Source organism: Antennarius striatus, chromosome 8, assembly GCF_040054535.1.
Source record: "Antennarius striatus isolate MH-2024 chromosome 8, ASM4005453v1, whole genome shotgun sequence".
Lineage (NCBI taxonomy): Eukaryota > Metazoa > Chordata > Actinopteri > Lophiiformes > Antennariidae > Antennarius > Antennarius striatus.
In genome coordinates, this window is record NC_090783.1 from 25014884 (window position 1) to 25038416 (window position 23533).

At 50.6% G+C, this 23533-nt stretch overlaps 1 protein-coding gene across 1 annotated transcript; it reads right to left on the reverse strand.

Moving 5' to 3' along the window:
- Positions 1 to 31: 31 nt before the first annotated feature.
- On the reverse strand, positions 32 to 22533 carry npepps (aminopeptidase puromycin sensitive). Its single transcript, XM_068321385.1, has 23 exons — positions 20893 to 22533; positions 18513 to 18597; positions 17501 to 17578; positions 17270 to 17391; positions 16983 to 17090; positions 15880 to 16080; positions 14644 to 14740; positions 14514 to 14547; positions 12956 to 13070; positions 10970 to 11134; positions 10672 to 10776; positions 10237 to 10297; positions 10045 to 10154; positions 9355 to 9418; positions 9144 to 9283; positions 8598 to 8732; positions 6319 to 6538; positions 5703 to 5845; positions 5441 to 5497; positions 5140 to 5247; positions 3429 to 3584; positions 2051 to 2098; positions 32 to 1483 (listed from the first exon to the last, which is right to left on the reverse strand). The coding sequence occupies exons 1-23, from the start codon at positions 21163 to 21165 to the stop codon at positions 1337 to 1339; spliced, it is 2772 nt and encodes a 923-aa protein (XP_068177486.1). The 5' UTR covers positions 21166 to 22533; the 3' UTR covers positions 32 to 1336.
- Between the last annotated feature and the right edge of the window lie 1000 nt (positions 22534 to 23533).

The following is a 23533-nucleotide window of genomic DNA, read 5'->3' on the forward strand; positions in this document are numbered from 1 at the left end:
ACACAGGACACACACAGAGAGCAAACCCAGATGATGTATCAAGTGTTACTTTATTGGATTGCATATTTACATTTCCTTCGCTTTTCATTGCTGAATTCAAAGTCATCCCACCTGATTTCCTGATTTTTGTTTCTCAAAGTTAGAACCACAAGTTGAACTAAAGTCAGATTCAGAAAATAAGACAAGAAAACATTTAACGTCTCTGCACAGCACAAACTTAAACGCTGATTGAAAGTTTTCTAGACACCTAATTGACCCAAACATTTTAAGATATTTAAATTTTCTTTGTTCTCTCAATGTCAATTTAGAACCATTTATATTTTCAATTGTGTATTTCAGCTGTTATATACAAACATTATTCACCTGCATTCCCAATAATAACGCCTCCCCTCTGTGATAATATAAAATAAATTACAAATCCATTTCCAGGCATGCATGCTGTCATTCCACTCATCAAAATCAGCCCGTACTAATGTCACACCACTCGTTTCACAATCATCTGCACTTCAGTGAACACCAGCTGTGGTTTTGGGGGTTTTCAGTATGGACAGGTTGGGGGGGGTCTTGACCGCTGTTGATCCACAACGAATCTCCATCATGTTGTGGTAAATGTTGGATTATTTTGCTGCCGTTTCTGTCCTCAAGATTTTTTGCAAAGTATTGAACTCATTTGAGGCTTCTCAGTTTGACAGCAGCGTAAATTCAATCCATCACGAAGCCCCGACTTCCAAACCTACTGAGGAAGATTAAAATTCAGATTCAAAGTTAAGTATAGATTCAAACTCTACAGAATGTGTGGGCAGAGCTGCAGGTGGATTCACACGCTTTCAGTTTAAACTGGACTGAGAGACGTGACCCCCCCTCCACAGCTGTTGGAATAGGGACAGTTGGTTTGGTAGAAACTGTTCAGGTTCCTTTTGCCCAGGTGACCAATCACAGCGCCTGAAAGAGAAGGGCGGGGGCAGAGGCGTGGCCTGAGACCACGAACACGCAGCTAACACACAACAAAACCAAACCTGAAGAGATTCACAGTTTTCTCAGCTACAACGCAGAGACGGGTGTGTGTGTGTGTGTGTGTGTGTGTGTGTGTGTGCGTCAGGCCGCGTGATCCGGGGTCAGGGGTGACGGGTCAGGGGCCAGAGCTCTGAGAGAACCGGCGCTGCTCGGGGGCAAACGGGCACAATGACTACAATGGCTCTACGTCACTAACAGGAGTCTTTCTGTTCAGGTGGGGGGGTCGGACAAACTGCAGTAATGAGCTGTAACCTTCACTGGGTCTGGGGTAGATGTTGGGGGGTGGGGGGCGCAGCAGCTACATCGCTGGGGGAACCGGGGCTTAGACGAGGGGGGCCTTGCGCTGCAGGAGATACTGGTGGATGTCGTCGGCGTCTCGCTTCAGCCAGGCGGCGTTCAGGAGGATGTTCTCACAGCACTGCTGCACGGTACGCTCCGCCGACGGCGCCGGGTGGCTGTCAAAGAAACTCTGACACCAGAGGTCACACACACACACAGACACACACACAGACACACACACACACACACACACAGACACACACACACACACAGACACACACACAGACACACACACACACACAGACACACACACACACAGACACACACACACACACAGACACACACACACAGGCATCAGAAAACACTGACACAAACACACCTCGGCCCAACATGACCCTCGGCATACGACAGGCTCTCGTCTCGCCCAGCGGTAAAGGTGGGGGGGGTCCTGACCTGCTGCCAGAAACCCCCCCGCCGCCCCTCTGGCTCTGAGGGGGGCCGCTGGGTTCCTTTGTTCTGCCTGGGCTTCATGTGAAGGAACTTCACCAAAACAACCTCACCAACGTGAAAAGTAGTGAACGCAGCACGTTTGGCTCCGTTCACTGCACCACTAGTGAATGAGGCCCCGCCCCCCTGTTCACTCGCTTGAGGCCCTGGTGATCCTGATTGGCTGATTCCTTTTCTTCAGACAATGCTACAACTTTAGCACACGTTCACAGCCACCAGTGGAACCAGTAACCGTCTGGGAGTCTCTCACCTTCACCTCAGCGGCCATTTTGTCGTTAGCAAATCCATCAACGGTGAGCTGCAGACAGGTGAGAGGACAGGTGAGAGAGGACAGGTGACAAAGGACAGGTGAAAAAGGACAGGTGAGAGAGGACAGGTGAGAGAGGACAGGTGACAGAGGACAGGTGACAAAGGACAGGTGAAAAAGGACAGGTGAGAGAGGACAGGTGAGAGAGGACAGGTGACAGAGGACAGGTGACAAAGGACAGGTGACAAAGGACAGGTGAGAGAGGACAGGTGAGAGAGGACAGGTGACAGAGGACAGGTGACAAAGGACAGGTGAAAAAGGACAGGTGACAGAGGACAGGTGAGAGAGGACAGGTGAGAGAGGACAGGTGACAGAGGACAGGTGACAAAGGACAGGTGACAAAGGACAGGTGACAGAGGACAGGTGAGAGAGGACAGGTGACAGAGGACAGGTGACAAAGGACAGGTGACAAAGGACAGGTGACAAAGGACAGGTGAGAGAGGACAGGTGAGAGAGGACAGGTGAGAGAGGACAGGTGAAAGAACAGGTGAGAGATCAGGTGACAGAGGTCAGGTGACAGAGGACAGGTGAGAGGATAGGTGAGAGAGGACAGGTGAGAGAGGACAGGTGAGAGAACAGGTGACAGAGGACAGGTGAGAGAGGACAGGTGACAGAGGACAGGTGACAAAGGACAGGTGAGAGAGGACAGGTGAGAGAGGACAGGTGAAAGAGGACAGATGAGAGAGGACAGGTGAAAGAACAGGTGAGAGATCAGGTGACAGAGGTCAGGTGACAGAGGACAGGTGAGAGGATAGGTGAGAGAGGACAGGTGAGAGAGGACAGGTGAGAGAGGACAGATGAGAGGATAGGTGAGAGAGGACAGGTGACAGAGGACAGGTGAGAGAGGACAGGTGAGAGAGGACAGGTGAGAGGATAGGTGAGAGAGGACAGGTGAGAGAGGACAGGTGAGAGAGGACAGATGAGAGGACAGGTGAGAGAGGACAGGTGAAAGACGACAGGTGAGAGAACAGGTGAGAGGACAGGTGAGGGAGGTCAGATGAGAGAACAGGTGACAGAGGACAGGTGAGAGGACAGGTGAGAGATCAGGTGACAGAGGACAGGTGAGAGGACAGGTGAGAGATCAGGTGACAGAGGACAGGTGAGAGAACAGGTGAGAGGACAGGTGAGAGAACAGGTGACAGAGGACAGTGACAGAGGACAGGTGAGAGAACAGGTGAGAGGACAGGTGAGAGAACAGGTGAGAGAGATCAGGTGACAGAGGTCAGGTGAGAGAGGACAGGTGAGAGAGAACAGATGAGAGAGAACAGGTGAGATGGCGTTCTGGTGGGCGGAGTTGAAGGCATGTGGCGATGACCCAAACCTTGATGAGCCTGGAGATGAGGAACCCCCCCTGGTAGCGGTTGTACAGCTCCTCCCAATTGTCCTTCACAAACTTCCAGGCTGCTTTCCGACCTTGTCGGCTGCTTCCTGCCACGCCCCCGATGACGGACACGGTGTCCTGGGGACGCACCTCCTCCTGCCAGCAGCAGACACAGGTGTTCACACTGTACGTTCTGTGTGTGTGATCATCAGTCAGTGGGTCTGCAGCTGTAGACGGAACCCTGATGAGAAACGCCTCAGAGCCTCTGAGCTGTTCCTTAGTTACATCTACACCTGTACCAACAAACTGGGCGACAGTCGGGCGTTTGGGCGGAGCTGCTGCGTGTTCATAGGCTCATTTTTAAGCTTATGGTCACATGACCTTGGTTCCACGGTTCCCCTCATAATAATTTCTGAAAAAATATTATCATAATAACTATAACAATAATAACTATCATAATAATACCTATCATCATCATAGTAATAATATATGACAATGTCATAAAAATAATAATAACTATCATAATACTATAATAATAATAACTTAATAATAATAGGAGTTGATGTCCATGAGGGTCAAAGGAGACCCCGCAACACGCGATCTCATCCCCCTGAGCTCCGCGGATGCCGAGCGGGTCGCGTTGAAAGGACTAGACTAACGGCTAGAGCCGCTAACCGGAGGAGAGTCAAGCCCTCCGTCCCTCCGTCATCACGGGGAACGTGAACTCTCTACCCAACAAGGTGGACGAACTGACGGCGCTGTGCAGGACTGATCATCGCTACCGGGAGACCAGCCGGTCGGTGTTCTCAGAGATGTGGCTAACTGGAGACGTGCCGGACACTAACGTCAGACTAACCGGCTTCTCCTCCGTCCGAGCGGACCGGGACACGAACACCGCCGGTAAGAAGAAAGGAGGTGGATTAATCATCTACACCAACGATAGATGGTGCCATCCGGGACATGTGACGGTGAAATCAACACTGTGTAACCGCGACCTGGAGCTAACAGCTGTTAGCATCAGACCCTACTACCTGGCGCGTGAATTCTCACACGTCATCATCATGGCTGTCTACATCCCCCCACGTGCGGACCCAGAGACTGCACGAGAGACCATCTGTGGGACCACCTCTGCTCTTCGGACCCGGCACCCGGAGGCGCTCGTCATCATCACCGGTGACTTTAACCACGTCACCTTGGACTCATCTCTCCCCACAATGGTCCAGTGTGTAGACTGTCCCACACGGAAGAACAGAACCATCGATCTGTTCTATGCTAATGCTAAGGAGGCATACACCGCCACCCCCCTCCCTCCACTAGGTAAATCAGACCACAACCTAGTGCACCTACAGCCCACCTACATCCCGCTGGTGAAACGGCTGCCAGCAACAACACACACACCCCACGGCCCCACACACCCCGCGGCCCCACGGGCAGCAGCTCATCATGGACCAACAAGCTGTGTGTGTATGTGTGTGTGTGTGCGTGTGTGTGTCTGTGTCTGTGTGTGTGTCTGTGTGTGCGTGTGTGTGTGTCTGTGTGTGTCTGTGTGTGTGTGTGTGTGTCTGTGTGTGCGTGTCTGTGTGTCTGTGTGTGTGTGTGTGTGTGTGTGCAGTAAACAGAGCTACATGAGACCCCATCAGTGTGTCTGTGACCCTACTGACGAGAGCATGACCCCCCTCTGGAGCACCAGGTGACCCGGCGGGTGTCGTACCGACAGGGCGAACAGCAGCACTCTGTGGATCAGGTCGGGGGCGGAGATGGCCCCCAGAACACGCTCTATGCGGTTTCTCTCCTCCTGCATGTCTGCCTGTTTGTGGAGCTACAGGACACACACACACACGTTAGAGGACCGCTGGACAGCAGGTGACACACACACACACACACACACACACACGCACACGTACACGCACACGCACACACACACACCAACGCACACACACGCACACACACCAATGCGCGCACACACACACACACACACACACACACACACACACACACACACACACACACACCTTCAGCATGACGTCCAGCGTGGCCCCGTCCCCGTGCTTCAGCACCGTCAGGTACACCTGGAGGCAGAGGACAGGATTCTATCACACCAGTGGTGGTGAGTCACATGACATCCCACACCAGTCTGGAGTGGTGCTGCCCCCTTGTGGACAACACCCCCACAGCAGCACATGATCGGTAAAACAAACACACCTGAGATCACACTCCTACCCACCCCACCAGGTGTTCTGATGACCCCCTGAGTCAGGTCAGTGTTCTGCTCACCGGGCTCCTGAGGTCAGCAGGGAGGGGCTGTCTGCCCTCCAGGTGCTCCTTGAACCGACGCCGTGCCTCCTCCAGGGTGGGCTTGTGTCCCGCCTTCCCCAGCTTCCCCAGAACCAGACCCCTCAGGAGGGCATCCAGGTGACCTGCAGGACAAAGCAGGTGCTGAACCCTTACCCTGCCACAGGGGGGCGCTGCAGAACATTCTGGTGAGTCCACAGTCCAAACATCTACACGAGTACCTCCAGACACCAGCGGCTCCACATGGAGCAACGCCTGAGACACGGGCCGCTGGGGGCGGATGGATACATCAGTGAGACCGGATCTCGTTCTTTACCACGTGTTGGTGGATGGATACATCAGTGAGACCAGATCTCGTTCTTTACCACGTGTTGGTGGATGGATACATCAGTATTATGGGATGTATTTATGCAAGTTTGACCAAGTAGGACATCACTGAAGGCCTAGGTGTGAAGTGCACGCCCCCCCACTGTGTTCTACATTACTGTGCGGTATTAATGCATCCTTTAAAAAGCAAAGACTGAAGCAAACACAGCTTAGACGTCTTCACTGTCACTGAACGCTGTCGGTCTTTAGTCCTGGCCAGGTAGGAACTCACCTTCCCCTAACTTGCTGTCCCAGCCCAGCTCCAAGCCGATGGGGGTGAACAGGTCCCGGATGAATTCCTGGATCTCCTCGTGGAAGTCGGTGTGAGACAGCAGCGAGGACAACACCCCCAGGTTGCAGCTGAGGTCACTCCACACGGTGTAGTTGGGCTCATTGACAAACGCCTCCATGAGCTTCAGCACTTCCACTGTGCTGATCATGCCGGCACGAGACTGAATACACAACACAACGGTCAGGTTAGTGCTGCGATGCAGGAAAATGAAAAAAACAACAACAACCAAAAACTATTCAAGGGCACAAAAAAACCTTCTAATATTTTCCTGATGTAGACCTGACTTCCTGTCACCTACTAACAGAAAACTCTACGCTTGCTCTTTGGCAGCTCCAAAGGGTTCCTATTAAACCAAAGCACGTTTCTAACGGTGAAGGGCTGAATCCCCTCTCATGTAAGAAGAAGAAGAACCAAAGCTGCAAGCATTGATGTTAGGACCCACAAAATACTACACTAGAGTATACTACTAAATACTATACCCTAGTATACAAACTATTAAAGTCATGTGATCAGCTGCTGCTGTCCTGCTGCTCTAGCTCTGTCAGGGTTGCAAACATGCTAACATTTCATGTCTTATTTGAAGCATGAAGTCAGGTCAAGAATGGGCTCTTGATAGTGGAGTTAGAACAACTTCCTGTTTCCAGACTAAGGGTCACCCTTCAGCACACGGCTGTTTCCTGTCCACCAGCAGCTGACAGTCTCACAGAAACATCATGAAGGTTTAAAGCTTCATTTCATGTCATTTGGGGTCAACATAATATAAATAAAATTCAAGAAGTCATTTGACATTAACTGATTTGACATACAGTCGTCTTTAGGGGACACCACCTGTCCACTCTGTGAAGGTGGCAGACGTGAACAGCTGAGTGTCTCACTGGTGAAAACAGTTCTAAACAACGACTTCCTGTCCTATCTTCAGAACCCAATCATGCATAAATTTTCCATTTGGTTGAATTTTGTACTAAGTTCCCGCAGTTTGAGAATGTTCAGACATCCAAAAGCAAAATTCATCATGGAGAATAAAAGTAATTCCACAGAATAACAATAACTCCACAGAATAATAGTAATTCCATGCACTGATATTGTGTTGTGACCGTTTGATAATGTACAAAATGTACAGCAGGGATATTACACACCAAAAAATGTGGAAAAACTGAAGGATTAAGACCAAAGTTAAAATCCGCTCTTATAGACTCAATGTTAAGGGGACTGATACAAATCCATGGGTTCATCAGTTCACTGATATAACCTTTAAACGTGCAGAAAATGATTGTTTCTGTTCCAGGTTGAGCAGAAAATGAAGCGATTTGGTTGGCTGCCTGGAGGCGTAGGAATGATTTTCTCTGTCTGCCCTTTGTGAAGTCCAGTGAACGAGTTCGGACACATTCCCTCTAACAGTGACTTGTGACTGACACAAAGTGCGCTATGGTTTCAAATAGTGTGCACTATGATGTAACAAAAAATTCCATGCCTCGCTCCTGCAAAGTGCTCTTCTCAGCAGGCATGTAGTAAATCCTGTTTAACACAGTGAATAACACAGTGAATAACACATTGTATAACACAGTGAATAACACAGTGTAGAGCACGGTGAATAGCACGGTGAATAGCACGGTGAATAGCACGGTGTATAACACAGTGTAACACGGTGTATAACACAGTGTATAACAGTGTATAACACGGTGAATAACAGTGTTTAACAGTGTGTAACACAGTGTGTAACACAGTGCATAACACAGTGTTTCGCCCAGCCATCGGTGGTTCGAGTCCCGTTCCCGCCATGACATCCCTCGGAGCGTGAGCTGATAGTGGGAGGCGTCAGCTCACGTCCCAGCCACTGCCGAGGCAACCCGTCACCCTGCCTCCTCTTCCTGTTTGTGTGATGTGTTACTAATTGCATGCCTACAGGCCCTTAGTGTGTTGTGACCTGGGGCCTGTATTTAAAAAAAAACTATGTGCGTATGACTAACCAAAAAATATAACCACATGCAAAGAAAGTGTGAAGAGTGTAAAGATAACATACCCACGTCTGGACAAATTAAGTGGATTTAATCTTTTTAATTTTTAACGTCTGCCTGTCCTTTTGAACCAGAGCGGTTCATCCATCAGAATAGAGGCTGTGTCTCAGTGCTGGACTGACATCAGTTAATCAAACATTACCAAATCTGCATGTGTGTGACTGGATGTGTGTGTGTGTGTGTGTGTGTGTGTTGGAGTTTCACCAGAGAGAAGAGGTCGTTTTGCAGGCCCAGCCTGTCCACAGGCTGTAAGCGGAGGTCCTGGATGCCCGGCAGCAGACTCTCCAGCATGGAGGAGCTGTACTGGATGCGGTAGAAGCCCACGGTGCCGAGGTTGATCTGTGAACAAGGACGTCAGAATGTTTCCACTCCACTGAACGTGAACCAAACAGAAGAAACATATAAAGGGTTTAACGAACACCAAATATCAGCTGTACATGTTTCAATGAACCAACATCAAGAACGGACTTCAGACCTTACCACTGATACCACAACGTAACCAGCTGCAGGCCTCATCACGTAGTGGGGGGGGGCATTTAATAATATTTACAACAAAATGTAGAAATCAGCTACTTAACATCCAGTAAACCTGCCCCCCCCCCGCTGATGTCAGGAGGGCACCCAGGGGGGGGACACTCCCTCAGACTGGGCTCCACCTGGACCTTCTGAACCCACACAGACACGGAGGGCGAGGGGGGGACCTTCTGACCCCGCTGTGACCCTGATGCCCCACCAGAGGTCCGGTCTCACCTTGACCCACAGGTGGGGGCCGACGCCGCTCAGAGTGATGGTCATCTCAGGTCTGTCCAGCAGAACCTTGAGTTTGGAGCAGGTGGGGTCGTCGCTGGTGCAGATGCTGACGGGGACCATCCAGCTGGGGCAGCTCTCACCTGTAGGATGGACACAGGTGAAGCAGCTGACGTGTCTGCACCAATCACAGGCTGCGTAAGGCGACACCCACCATCAGGAGGACCGCTGGCACAGAACTTCTTCTGGGAGATCTTCAGGACGCGGTTGTCACCTCGCTGTGAAAGAGAACACGGTCAGAGGCTCATTGGGAGGCCCCGTTCACACTGGTCTCCTACATCTGATTGTCATCAAATCCAGACTGATATCAGATGTCTCGTGTGTAGTCTGAACAGTCCCATACCACATGATATCTGATTTTTGTGGGACGGACTGAAACCACATTGGGGTTAGTTTCATATCGGATATGGACAGATGTGTCTCAGTCTGAACGGCTCCAAACTCTCTGATCAGATACGGACACGGTTAACACGGGTTATCACAGACTGTTTGAAACACGTCTGTACTCAAGTTTTAGGAGGAACCGTGAACACAGCACACACAGCTGCTGTCAACCAATAGCAGGCACGTACGGCATCACATGACCACCTACTAAAAATCCATGAAGTAGTGAAGCCGCACATGTTGAAGCGAGAACACATGTGGGATTAGTGAACTAGAATGAAGTCACACGCGTGGCAGACGTGTGACCCGTGACAGTAGCCGTGTTCCTTCACTGGAAACCAGTTGGTGCAAAACTGAAAAGTGTCACTTTCTTTCTGACTTTTTTAAACTGCACTTTGGAGTTGCTTCCTAACAACAAGGAGATGCTGGAAGGCTGAAAACAAGAACGACCACAGCTCACCTGCTCCTGGTCCACTACTATTATGGGGAAGCCCATCTGCTTGGTCCACGAGCCCATCACCGCGGCGACGGGTTTCCCACTGGCTTTCTCCAAACAGTCCCACAGATCCTCTGTCACAAACAGCCCGGAGTCAGACCCACAGGAACCGAGACGTGTCGGATCGGGGTCAGGATGTTTTCTACCACGTCTTACCCGTTGAAGCATTTTTATGTTGGAATTTCAAGAGATAGGAATTCATTCCTTTCCTGAAGTCCTGAAGAGAGAGAGAGACAGGTGAAAGCAGACGGAACGGGTCCACACGGAGCTTCTCAGCAGAACCACTGTAAGGTTCTCCTTCACACGGGGTGTCATGACGAGAAACTGATTCACTCCAGATTCCAACTTAAAGCTGCTAAACTGGTTTCAACTCCATCAAGACTCCTCAGGCCTCTGACCTGAACTGAGCTTTGTGGAGCGCTTTGGCTTTCTGGCCTCACTTCTTTACATCTTCAAACACGTCCTCATCTTCAGGTGCTTCGGATGAAGCCACAGAAGCATTTCACTATGAAGCTTCAACAGTGATGTCTAGTCTTATTCATTACCACAGCACACAAATGCAGTTAAATATGTAGTGGGTCATGTTCCCACCTCGTCTCCTATGTAGTCGTGCAGCATGCGGATCACAGACGCCCCTTTGCTGTAGGAGATGGCGTCAAATATCTCATCCACCTCTGACGGATGGCCCACATTCACCTGGAGCACACAGCAGAAAATCAGGCTGAAAGCAGCTCCCACGGCGTTAAACACATTATCTGTTCTCTCCCATCACACGTCCACAATAATAATAGAAGCAGCTGATGTTGCTCAGCTGTAGAGCCAACAAACCCTACATTTTGCAGGAATCGTCTCCCCAGAGCACACACTACGTGGTGTGTGTGCAGCTCACCTCTATGGGGTGGCTGCTGTCCAGGGCGTCCAGGTCCAGCGCGCGGGTGTAGTCCGCCGACACGAACTGGGTCCAGATGTCGTACTCTGGGAAGCAGTGGTCCACACACAGGTACTCGATCCAGGAGGCAAAGCCTTCATTCAGCCAGAGGTGGGTCCACCACTCCTGTGGACACACACACACACACACACACACACACACACACACACACACACACGTCAGTCATGTCTAAAGGTTTCCCTTCACTTCCTCACAAACACTGACAGTCTTCCTTTAGCAGAAGAATCTCAGTGATGATTGTTGGTCGTCATGACAACCCCACCATAACCACTTTAAATCCCCAAACACCGGCTCACGACCCGGTGGACAGTGGGTGGAGTGTTTCAATTTCTCTTATCAGTTTAAATGTTTTTTACAGCGATCCCTCGTTCCAGGACCCCCGTGAAAAACAAGTCAGCAACATAGCGACCAAATGTAAATTACGTATGGTTTAAACGTCTATGAACCCTCCCCACACTGACCCTAAACCAGCAGCACGTTCAGAAGCATTCCACTTCACAAATCAAAAGTAAACTTCAGGAGTCGTGTCCCTGAACACAGAGCACATGGACGCTGTCAGCCAATAGTGTGTGCCTAAAGTATCACATGACCACAGCTCACCTGAGACACGTGCTCCTCACCTCTGTCCCTCCCTCGTCCTCCATGAGATGTAAGTTTCAATATTGACGTTTCAATATATATTTTAACGATCCATAATGTAGTGACGTCACGCATCTTGAAGCGTGAATCGGCGAGGGAAACATAATTATGGAAAGTGACTTCTGTGTGGAATGAGGCACAGACGAATGCATGCGCCTGTGCCTCTTGACAGGTGTTGGTCATATGACTCATTAGCAGCAGTTACCCAAAAAATCAAGCCCACAGTATTTCTCCTACGGTGATGTATTGATTGTAAGTCACTATATTTCAGAATAAACCTCATCAGTGCCGTCTCTGGAATCCAGTTTTTATTAGAATAATTTATTAAAAAGGATTTTCATTCTAAACTAATTTCCTCTACAGGTTGATTATTAATTTATAAATAAAGATTATTGTCTGTTGATGTCTGCTGACATCAGACCACTGGTGATTATTAGACTACAGCTGTCCTGGTGTCACTAGTGATTATCCATGGAGCTAAAGGTTGGACCGCTGGGGGACAAACGGCTGCATCTTCTGACTAGACAGAAGTCAGGAGACTGAGCACGACCTCCAGAGGATAACCGACACCAGTAGTTAGGTTGTGTTGTGGTCATTGAACAGACGGACCTTCACGCCTCTGGACATTAGTGCTGCTTCATTCCCTTGAAGGGCTTTTCTCCCTTCAATAGTGACCAACAGACTGTTTGTGCATACAGTAGGATCATTGAGTTCAATGTGATCACATGTAACTGCCAGCTCAATGCACACATCCTTCACCTGAAACCAAGCATTCTAACTCCTGGCGCCTGAGCAGGGTGCTGCCTTTTCCGCTGCTCCAGGTCAGTTCTCTCCTGCAAACATGTGTTCTGAGTCCTGTGTTTGTTCAGCAGCTGGTTCACGCCTCAGATGGCTGGCCGTCACACACTCCTGCTCCTGGAGCACTGGGGGAGAGTTCTCCTCAGACACCTCCCAGTGTTCACTGCTGATCAGGTATCATGTTGGGAGGGGGTCTGGTGGTGCTAGCGCTGGGAACAGAGCGGCCCCCGGCAGCATCGGTACGATGATGGACCCACAGTATGGACCCCCCCCGTCGCTCAGCCCTGAACACGACTCCTGGACCCTGACAACAGCGTGGCACACATCCCATAATAGTCTCTCCTGGCTTTAACAAAGGTTGGTTCTGGCTCCACCAGATGGTGCTCCACTGTGACCTACTGACATTCAGCGCTAATGAGCCCACTGTATGCACACCCATCTGAGGTCATGTTACATTCAAACCCATGACGGACTGCAGTGCCTCATTACCATGGTGACCAAATTTCCAAACCACTGGTGAGCCAGTTCATGTCCAACAACCAGCGCCACCCACTGCTTGGAGGATGAACAGGAATTTTTCGGGTCGATGAGCAGCGCCGTCTCCCTAAAAAACACCAGAAATAACATGTTAACGTAGAAAGAGGTAGAGGACACCCTCCAGAAGTAGAGGAACCCTCCAGAGGTAGAGGGAACCCTCCAGAGGTAGAGGAACCCTCCAGAGGTAGAGGACACCCTCCAGAGGTAGAGGAACCCTCCAGAAGTAGAGGAACCCTCCAGAGGTAGAGGAACCCTTCAGAAGTAGAGGGAACCCTCCAGAGGCAGAGGAACCCTCCAGAAGTAGAGGGAACCCTCCAGAAGTAGAGGGAACCCTCCAGAGGTAGAGGACATCTCCAGAGGTAGAGGACACCCTCCAGAGGTAGAGAAACCCTCCAGAGGTAGAGGAACCCTCCAGAAGTGGAGGGAACCCTCCAGAGGTAGAGGAACCCTCCAGAAGTAGAGGGAACCCTCCAGAGGTCGAGGAACCCTCCAGAGGTCGAGGACATCTCCAGAGGTAAAGGACATCTCCAGAGGTAAAGGACACCCTCCAGAGGTAGAGGACACCCTCCAGAGGTAGAGGACCCCCTCCAGAGGTAGAGGACACGCGTGCAGCTGCTCTACATGCTACATGGAGGCAGCCTGCAGGTTCCTAGTGACGGGTCAGGAGCCTGTAGTCATCCTGGTCATGGTGCGTCTCTGTAGGACAAGCTTCAGGATGTTTTCCCTCATCCTGGACTTCTTCAGCTCAGCTGGGTGTCTAGCCCTCAGGTGAACCGGCTCACCTCAGGGTGGTGGTGTGATCTTAGTGTAGAAGGACTGGAGGTCCAGTTCAACTTCTGGGTTCTACCCAGAAGGGAGAACTATGTTCCTGCCTGCCTTCCTCTCTCTCCGGTTCACGTAGGATCTTCTGGTAGCTTTAACAGAGCCCCGTTGGGGTGTCCACATGGTGTTCTCCTTCTCTGCAGTTCCAGGTACATTGTGGGCTCAATGGTGTAAGGTGCTGACGATTCCTAGTGGGTGGGGTTCTGTTCCCACCAATCAGCACAGCTCAGTCCAAAAAAGGCAAAACTGGGTCCATCAAGGTGACCTGGTGGTCCTGTCCACCGAGATGTCTCATGGACACTTAGCTGCCTTGAACCCAGGTGTGTGTTGGTGTTCATCCTCACCTGTATGAGCCAGGTCCAGCCTGTATTTGTGTGGACCTGTTGGGTTCTAAACCCTCTTCTGCCTAGACGTCTATATGTACATTAAATGTCAGGTTTGTGAATAAATGATTTGTCTTGTTTTTAAGTGCTTTAATTATGTGAATAAAATTTTTGTGGTGAATGTCTGAAGAATATTTCTGGGGGTGGGTTCGGGAACTTTAGCTGAATTTCAGTTGAACCAAAAATCAAAACCTGCCACAGTTGCATTGTTGTGGTTAAATGTGTGAAACAATTGGTGTAATTTTTCAACTAAAGTTCATTCGGACTTTCAAAATGTTTAAAGTTAAAGAGTGATGACTGCTTACCTGTAGGTCACAAGGCCCCAGTTCTCCATGGCACCTGAGGGTTAGAAGCACTCTGCATTAAGCTTCATTACTTTCAGTAGAAATGTGTCAAAGTAGTCAATGTAAAACCAACCAATGGCGAACCACTCACCAGCAGCAAAGTCAGCTATCGCTATGAGATCAATTTTAGGCAAAGGATAAGGAACGCTGAAGTAGTCATTGTAGAAAGGTAAGGTTTTAGTTGCAACCTGTAAAAAATGCAGTAAGTGGTTAGAAAAAATGTAAAATATCAGTTTCAAGTAATTCCTCTCTGCTTTTGAAGTAAACTTGGATGATGCCTTCTACATGCTTCAGAACACTAATCTTATTTTTATTTTATTAATTTTGTTTTATACACTTTAATATAAAATACTACTAGGAAGACTAGCAGCACAATATAGCAGTTAGTCATCACATGCATTGGTACAGTGTGTACAGGCCCTGTAACACACAAACACACATGGGGCCTATAGGCATGCGGGGTGGGTAGCTCCTTCCTGTTGCGCCAAAATGAGCAACTTTTAAAGGGGATGTCGCCTTGCTCAAGGGCGCCTCGGCAGTGCTCCAGAGGTGAGCTGACACCTCCCAGTCAGCTCACACTCCGGGTGGCTGGGTAGGAGCGGGAATCGAACCATCGATCTCATAGGACGACCCGCTGTACCACTGAGACACTGCCGCCCCTTAAAACCATAGTCAAGCTTCCATCACTGGTCACAGGTTTCACACTCACAACCCCACGCTGGGTGTGATTCAACACACACTGTCACAACACACTGTTACCTCACCCATATTTTTGTTCTGTCCTGCAAATTTGGACAGAAGGGGTGGGGTTAGGATTGGGATTAAGGGTTGGGATTAGATGGTTATGGTTAGGGTAGGGGTTAAGGTTTAGATGGTTATGGGTTAGGGTAGGGGTTAGATGGTTAGGGTAGGGGTTAGATGGTTAGGGTTGGGGTTTAGATGGTTAGGGTTGGGGTTTAGATGGTTAGGGGATGGGGTTGGGGTTTAGATGGTTAGGGGTTGGGGTAGGGGTAGGATGGTTAGGGTAGGTGTTAGGGGTTAGATGGTTAGGGTTGGGGTATAGATGGTTAGGGGTTAGGGTAGGGGTTTAGATGGTTTTCTGCTGCCTGCTGTCGATGATGGTAATGCACCAATCATGAGCCTTATTCATGATTGGGAGGACGGACTAGAGTTTTGGGTAGAAGTGATTGGAACCGGTCCTCAGTCAATGCTGGTAACCATGACTTTTTGGAGTTTGGAGGTAAATATTTGAACACATGCAGCAAAGCAACCCAGAGCTTAACCACGTATGCTCTCTGGAAATGTCACAGGGTTTCAAACCTCTCACCTCCAGGGCAAATTTCCCCTGTTCTGCCTTTCCAACAGGTGTGTAGACGCGGACTGTTACCCCATCTGACGACTGGCTTTCCACATAGTCGTATTCACCGATGACGAAGGCTACTAGGTATGTGGACATGATGGGTGTCGTGGCAAACGTGACTTCCACCACATTTTCATCTTCTGGATGAGGCTTTCGATCGATGACATTCTGTAAAGACAGTTAAACAACTGAACATGGAGAAGTCACATGAACGTAGAGTACTGTTAACCAGAAATTAATTCAACATCGTTGTGATATTCTACCTGAATCAATTTCTGGAGCAGAAAGAAAAATTGTGTGTTCTTCCCTGTAATGTGATTCTTTTGGAGCAAAGGTTGGCATGAGGAACCACAAACTGGACAGATTTACTGGTTTGTCTGTGCAAATAACTTTCATTGTTGTGCTGCTGAGGATGGCAAAGTCCTGGCCAGCAATGCCAGAGGGCAAAAGGTCAAGAAGCTACCGATCAGTAAAGACATGCAGGATGATGATCCCCAGTTTGCTTTCAGGGGCCAGGGGACTGGAAAGGCCACTGCCAACGACTCATCCACCATCTGAGACTTCTGCCCAGGCTCAGCACACAGACCTAGGGGCCCAAAGCCTCTGGTATACAGACCTAAGGGCCCAACCCCCCATTACACAGACCGAAGGGCCCAAACCCTCTGGTATACAGGCCTAGGGGCCCAAACCCTCTGGTATACAGGCCTAGGGGCCCAAACCCTCTGGTATACAGACCTAAGGTCCCAACCCCCCAGTACAGAGACCGAGGGGCCCAACCTCCCAGCACACAGACCGAGGGACCCAAACCCTCTGGTATACAGACCTAGGAGCCCAAACCCTCTGGTATACAGACCTAGGAGCCCAAACCCTCTGGTATACAGACCTAGGGGCCCAAACCCTCTGGTATACAGACCTAGGGGCCCAAACCCTCTGGTATATAGACCTAGGGGCCCACCAGGTGGAGCAGTAAAGTCAGACTTGTGTATATGTAATAATAATTCACTGCATATGCAGTTATAACTAACAAAGACTGTACTGACACACACACACACACACACACACACACATACCATGTTGGATAATGCTACCCGGTCCTTGGGAACGATCAGCGTGATGTCGAAGGTGGCTTTGATGGCTGGCTCGTCCCAACACGGGAACGCCCTGCGAGCGTCTGTGGCCTGCAGAGACACACACACACACACATCAATCACACACACACATCATCACACACACACACACACACACACACACATCCATCACACAAACATCTACCAGATACACATTCATCACACACACATCCACCACATGCTGCTGAACGCACACACACACACACACACACACACACACACACACACACCTCAAACTGTGTGACAGCAGCGTAGCGGGTCTCCCCAGCAGACGTGGTGTATTTACTTCTGTAGAATCCTTTCATTTTGTCGTTCAGTTCCCCCACGAAGTCGATCTTCAGCCTGCCTGACCCTGGGGGGTGGAGGGACAGAGTTACCCTGCGCCTTCAGCTGTGCCCAGACCTGAACTCACTGTTCCTCAGCAGCGTTTAGCAGCAGTACCGGCTGGAGACACGACATACCTTCCTGCAGGGTGCTGGGAAATGACAGCGTGACTTTCTCATCCTCGTTTTGATAGTTAAATCCTGTAGCGTTAATTTCTAAAATGGAAAAACAGGCACAAGAATGAAAAATTTACTTTTCCTAATAGGACTGGTGTGACAGGTGTGAACCCAAAATCTGTATCCAGTTGCCAAAGTGACCAGTCATCAGTGAGCTGTGGTCAAGACAGGACACGCCTGACCCGAAAGCATCTCAGCACCCGCACTCCAACACCCTATTGGATGCATTTTAACAAAAGTCTTTGTGTCAGTGTGGGACAGAGAGAGCACTGACAGACGGGCCGTCAGGAACCAGAGAAACACTGAGCTACCTGATACCCTGACGTCAGGCCGGAACACAAAGAAAATCGCTGGATAGAAACCTTATTCTGCACAGCAGCGACATTTACAAGATTAAAATTAGAAACTGGAATTACAAACATAATTTCAGGCGACATGGTGATGCCGCACAGCAAGGCGGTTGCAGGTTTGAGTCCCACTCTGTGTGGAGTTTGCATGTTCTCCCGTGTCTGTGTGGGTTTTTCCTCCCCCATCCAGAAACACGCAGCTCAGGTGGACTGGGCTCACACTGCACGCAGGTGTGAGTGTGTGCGTTTGTTTGTCTGACTGTCTATATGTGGCTCAGTGGTGCACTGGCGTCAGGCCTGGGGTGTACCCTGCCTCACGCCCCCCGTCCACCAGGAAGGCTCCAACATCCTGCCACCCAGAAGCGAGTGCTGAAGACGAAACGATGAATTCTAATTCCCTGATTCTTTCGGGTTAGCAGGTGACCCTGACCCACTTCAGGGGGGCCAGGTGGGCAATGATGAAGATGAACCCTTCTAGACCACTGATGGCCTGTGGAGTTTCAGGCGTGGACACGGACATCTGCACATGAAGCTGCCTCGCGACTTCTTCAGAACGTAGTGTGAGTGAGTTGACACGTACAAACCCAGCCAGAGGAAGACTCCGGCTCGACTGAAGACGGCCTCACCTTCTCCTCCATGCGGCACAAAGGATGCTGTGATGATGTCAATGTCAGCGCAGTTCATCACAATCTGATTGGTGGCTCGCGTCACCTGTCAGCAGACACAAAGCAGAAGTTTCACTTTGAGCGTCTATGCTGGGTCACGTGACCTCAGGTGACCTCGGGGCCAGCGGGTGACCTTGGGACCACCTGGTGACCTCGGGCCACCGGGTGACCTCGGGGCCACCGGGTGACTTTGGGGCCACCGGGTGACCTCGGGAGAACAAGGTGAGCACATCCGCTCAGCGTTTCCTTCATTCTGTCAAAACACCCCGGTACATCACCCCCGGATCCTCTGCGTTGTCACTTCCTGATCCGTGACGAGACCGCTCCACCTGCTCCTGAGGAGGGCGTAGCTTACACTTCACACACACACCCACAGAGTGCCCCAGGTAGTCTGCTGCACACGGTGAAGACCTCCCCAACTAAGAGACGTCAGCAACACAATGACCCCAAAACAGGTTTAAAACACAAAACCATCTAACAAAAAAACGAAGAACTTCAAAAAGTTCTCCTTCAAATCCAACAGACCTTCACGTCTGTCAGACCCTAGAAACTAAACAATCATCTGACAGATTACATGTCTACACAACCTTTTCCCACTGGGTGGGTCTCTGGCCCCGTGCACACAATGCCAGAACTTTTTGAAAACACAACTTTTCTGTTGTGTTTACGCCTTCGGTCCACATGACAACGCAGATATCCGGAACGAAAACGCAACTTTTTAAAAACGCTGGCAGAGGTGGATTTTTAAAAAAATGCTGGGTCTGTGTTGTCGTGTGGACGGCGTATCCACTTTTTAAAAACGCTGACGTCTTGCCTGCGACGAAAACCTCTGTGACGTCATATTTATGGCCCCGTGTGTTGCGATAACAAAACACGGAGGATTCCTATTGGATAAAATTTGACTCAATACTGCCACCACATGGTTTGGCATGCTTATAGCCGTCTTCAAAACGCACTGCTGCGTTTACGTGTGGACAGAGCTTTTTATGAAAACGCTGTCAAGTGGACGCAAATCGTTTTCGATGCGTTTTCAAGACACCCCGTCATCGCGTGGACGGGGCCTCTGACAGCATGACCGGATAAATGAGGGGAGTTTCTGCATTGTTCTCTCTTAAACTGGGTGTTGCTCTCACTGGTGAAGGTGTGACTGACACCAGTTCACGTCCTAGTGCGAGTCTAAGTGTGAACAATTAAACGTGGACTTTATTCTGTGATTGGCTGCAGGTCGTAATGTCAGCTGGAGGCACAGGCTTTGATGAACTCTGGTCAAACAGCAGCTGGAACCCAGCGAAGCCTGGACCGCTTCCCCAACCCGTTTCCATAGCAACGCAGCACCAGCTGCTCCGATGGTCAGCTGGAACGCATCAAATAAACTAGGCTAACAGGCTACAGGCGGCTAACTCCAGGACAAAACAACCTCCAGGGAAGGGCCTGTATGACGTCATGACGGGGGCTCACCTCTACGTGACGTCATGACGGGGAGGGGTCGCCTCTCGCTGACAAACTGCCCTAGCAAGCAGAGCAACGACTTTAGAACGTTTGTCAATGCAGACTGTAGTTGATCTACAGTCACGATGACGTCACGATGACTCCCGGTGGCGGACGCTCCACCGACCGGCTGCCCTCCTCCATCCGGTGCTGTTCGCAGACGAGGCGATGAAGACGCCGTGACGCGGAGTGACGTCACGTGACCGTGTCTGAACCCCACAGACGTTCCCCTGGAAACACGGATGTGCTTCTCAACGTTTGAACAGGATTCGCGACTCAAGGGTTCCTCCGGAGGACACTTCCGTTTGGAGGGGTCGTGTTGCTCCTCACAGTCACACACAGCCAATAACCGATCGATAACTGATCAACAACTGATCCGGAACGTCCCCCTATCGCCTCTCTTCTCTCCCAGTGCCGCCTGCTGCAGTCCCGGTCCCCGTTCCCGGTCACTGGTTACCTGTGACTGTACGACGGAACCGCCGACTGCCGCCGCTAGCCGGCTAACGTGATGCTAGGAGCTAAGCTAACCAGCTACTTCCTGCAGGCCGGTGCTGCTAACGCTGCTAGCGGGCTAACGCTGCTAGCGGGCTAACTCTGCTAGCGGGCTAACTCTGCTAGCGGGCGTCAGCTGACCCCCGACCCCCCTGACCCTTCACTATCCGGGGGGTCGCCGCTCCTCCCGGCCCGCCTGCCTTTGGGCCCCCGGATCGTGTCGGTGAGGTCGGGCCTGACCCGCCGTCAGGTCCCCTCCGCGGGGCCAGTGGCCGTCGAGCAGCGGTCGGCCCGGCGGTGTTCGGTGTCCGGTCCGGTTACATAACGCCCCGTCCGGACCCCCCGGCTGCGGGACACCCACCTCCACCAGCGCCTCCAGCCGGCCTTCGAACGTGAAGTCGATCAGGTCGGGGGTCAGACTCAGGCCGTAGTTGACGGGGTAGACGTCGGTCGGCAGGCGCACGAAGGGCCTTCTCTCGGGCATGGTTCGTCTGTTTGGGGCCGCCGCGGTGCCGATCAGCGGTCTGTCGCTCAGGTTGACCGGTCTGAAGCTCGGTGTGGCCCGGGAGGCCTGACAGGAAGCTCTGAGTGTGTGTGCGGAGGAAAGAAGAACCCTGCGGCCCAGAAGCAGCATCCAGCCTCGGCTCTACATCGCCAGCTCAGCCCCGCTGCGTGGGTCCTCCCGTCCCCTCGGCTTCTTCTTCTTCCTCGGGTTCATGGCGGCCAGCGGCAGGGTGGAGGATGTACTACCGCCCTCTGGTGGACAGGATGGAGTGTGCCACGTCCATTATTCCATCCCAGGTGAATGGGGGGCTAGGGGAGGCAGCCACGGCCCCCGGAAGGGGCAGCAAACATGTGGGGTGAGTTCTTCCCGTGAGGAGCAGCTGATTGGCTGCTGGGATCTCATTGATTCTCCATCCATGATGAACAGAGCTTCCTGGAGAAATCACTGGTCTCCTGAGCACCACAGGGAGCACCATCCACCCCACTCACCCCTTTAGTCTCTGTCTTGTCTTGAAGGTAATGGAGACCCCCTCCATTCAGGAGCAGAAGCCAGGTTCCACATTGTCTCGGCTGACTATACCCCGAGCCGTGACCCCATTTTGTTAGCATCCTCTGCCCTCCAGGGACAACAGCAGGTAAGTGTCATGGAGTTCCCCTGTGTTCACTGGTGGCAGTGGAAGGGTGGTTTCCACCATCAGCTCAGGTGGATTACGCGAAAATATACAAGAGTTCAAAAAGCCATTTCTGTCAAACTGGGGAAGCCAGTTTGACAGAAATGTCTGTGAACAGAGGAGGAAGACACCATCTATCAGCCACCATCGATGCAGTCTTGATCTCCAATCCCAGCAAACACAACATTCACACCTGGATGCAGGTCACCAGAACAGCTCACATGAGGGCGGGCAGAACAATGACTCCCTTTTGAATGGAAAGAACTCATAACAAGACTCGTGGTGTTGGTGGTTTGGGTTGTTTCTTGTATGCTCCTACTGGACTCTATGATCTGGACTCAACACCAGGCTGCTAATTGGTCAGTTCAGGATCAATGACTTCTTGTGACCCAACCATCCTCCTCGAAGTCTGCAAGAGACAACAGATATTTTTGAAATAAAAACACACGACCATCTCAAACAGGACCAGGAGAGAGTAGTGAAGGGGTCTCTTGAGTGAAAGGTGAAATATCTTCAACCAACCTTGAGCAGACCCATGTGACTTTTCCTCTTTTTGATTCAACTGGACCTGGATGAGAGAACCTGCACAGACTTCACAGGTTATTGGTTAAATCAATCAATCAATCAATCAATCAATCAATCAATCAACTTTTATTTATAAAGCGCTTAATCACATCTGATGACATTTCAAAGCGCTTTACAGATAGAAAGCCAACAATGCCCTCCAGAGCAAGCATAAGCGACGGTGGCGGGGAAATACTCCTTCATTGAGGAAGAAACTCCGGGCAGGACCCAGACTCTGGAGGGGGGGTCATCCACCTTGACCTGTTGGTTGGGAAAGAGAAATACATTGGGGAAAGAGATAGGGGAAAGAGAGAGAGATAGGGGAAAGAGAGAGAGATAGGGGAAAGAGAGAGAGAGAGAGAGAGAGAGAGAGAGAGAGAGACAGAGAGAGAGACAGAGAGAGAGAGAGAGAGAGAGTGGGAGAGTGGCAGATAGGCCAGTTTGAGTTTCATGTCCATAGTGATCTGTCGCTGAATTGGGGGGGGGGTTTCCAGGCCTTTCGATATCCTGTCCGATATCCTATTACCGGGGCAGCAGTGGCTCAGCGGTAGAGCAGACGTCTTGAAGACAGATCGCCCATCCATCGGTGGATCGATTCCCGCTCCCGCCAGAACATCTCCGGAGTGTGAGCTGACGGTGGAAGGCGTCAGCTCACCTCGAGCACCTTGAGAAAGGCGCCGTCCCCCCTACGAGCTGCTCTATTGGGGCGCACTCCAGGAAGCCTCCCGATGTACAGCTTGATGTTGTGTGTTGTGTACTAACTGTATGCTTACAGACCCCTTTGTGTGCTGTGGTTGTTTCAGAAGCCTGTACATACTGTGAAAAAAAAAAACTAACACAAAAATGTAACAATGTACACCTGAGTGACAAATGTAATTTCCCCGAGGGGATCAATAAAAGTATATCTTCTTCTTTTCTTTTCTTTTTTTTCCCCAAAAGATATTCTGAGGCACTTAAATGCTTTCATCTAATGTAAAACTGCAAAATGTTTGAAGGAGATTAAAGTGTTTTTGCAAAAAAAAAAAAACTTCTTCTTCTTCTTCTTCTTCTGTCTTCCATCCACGTTCTCCACCTGTGGAACAGAGGCACAGAGACAGCAGCAGTGTTGTGCAGACAGAGAGTGTGATTTGACAATAATAATAAATTCTATGAGCATAGAAAGATAAAGAAAGAAGTGACAGAAGCTCCAGAGTATCTCCCTTTAACAGGAGAGGCGGAGAAAAATACCCTCAGCAGCCTAGGCCTATAGCAGCATATCTAGTG

Excerpts from the sequence above, each read along its gene's own strand:
- npepps (XM_068321385.1), bottom strand. The coding sequence starts at position 21,165 with ATGCTGCTTCTGGGCCGCAGGGTTCTTCTTTCCTCCGCACACACACTC. Across the intron at positions 17,579-18,512 it reads TGTGCCGCATGGAGGAGAAG|AAATTAACGCTACAGGATTT; the intron begins GTGAGGCCGTCT and ends TTTCCATTTTAG. Across the intron at positions 11,135-12,955 it reads TTGGAAATTTGGTCACCATG|GAGTGGTGGACCCACCTCTG; the intron begins GTAATGAGGCAC and ends GTGTGTCCACAG.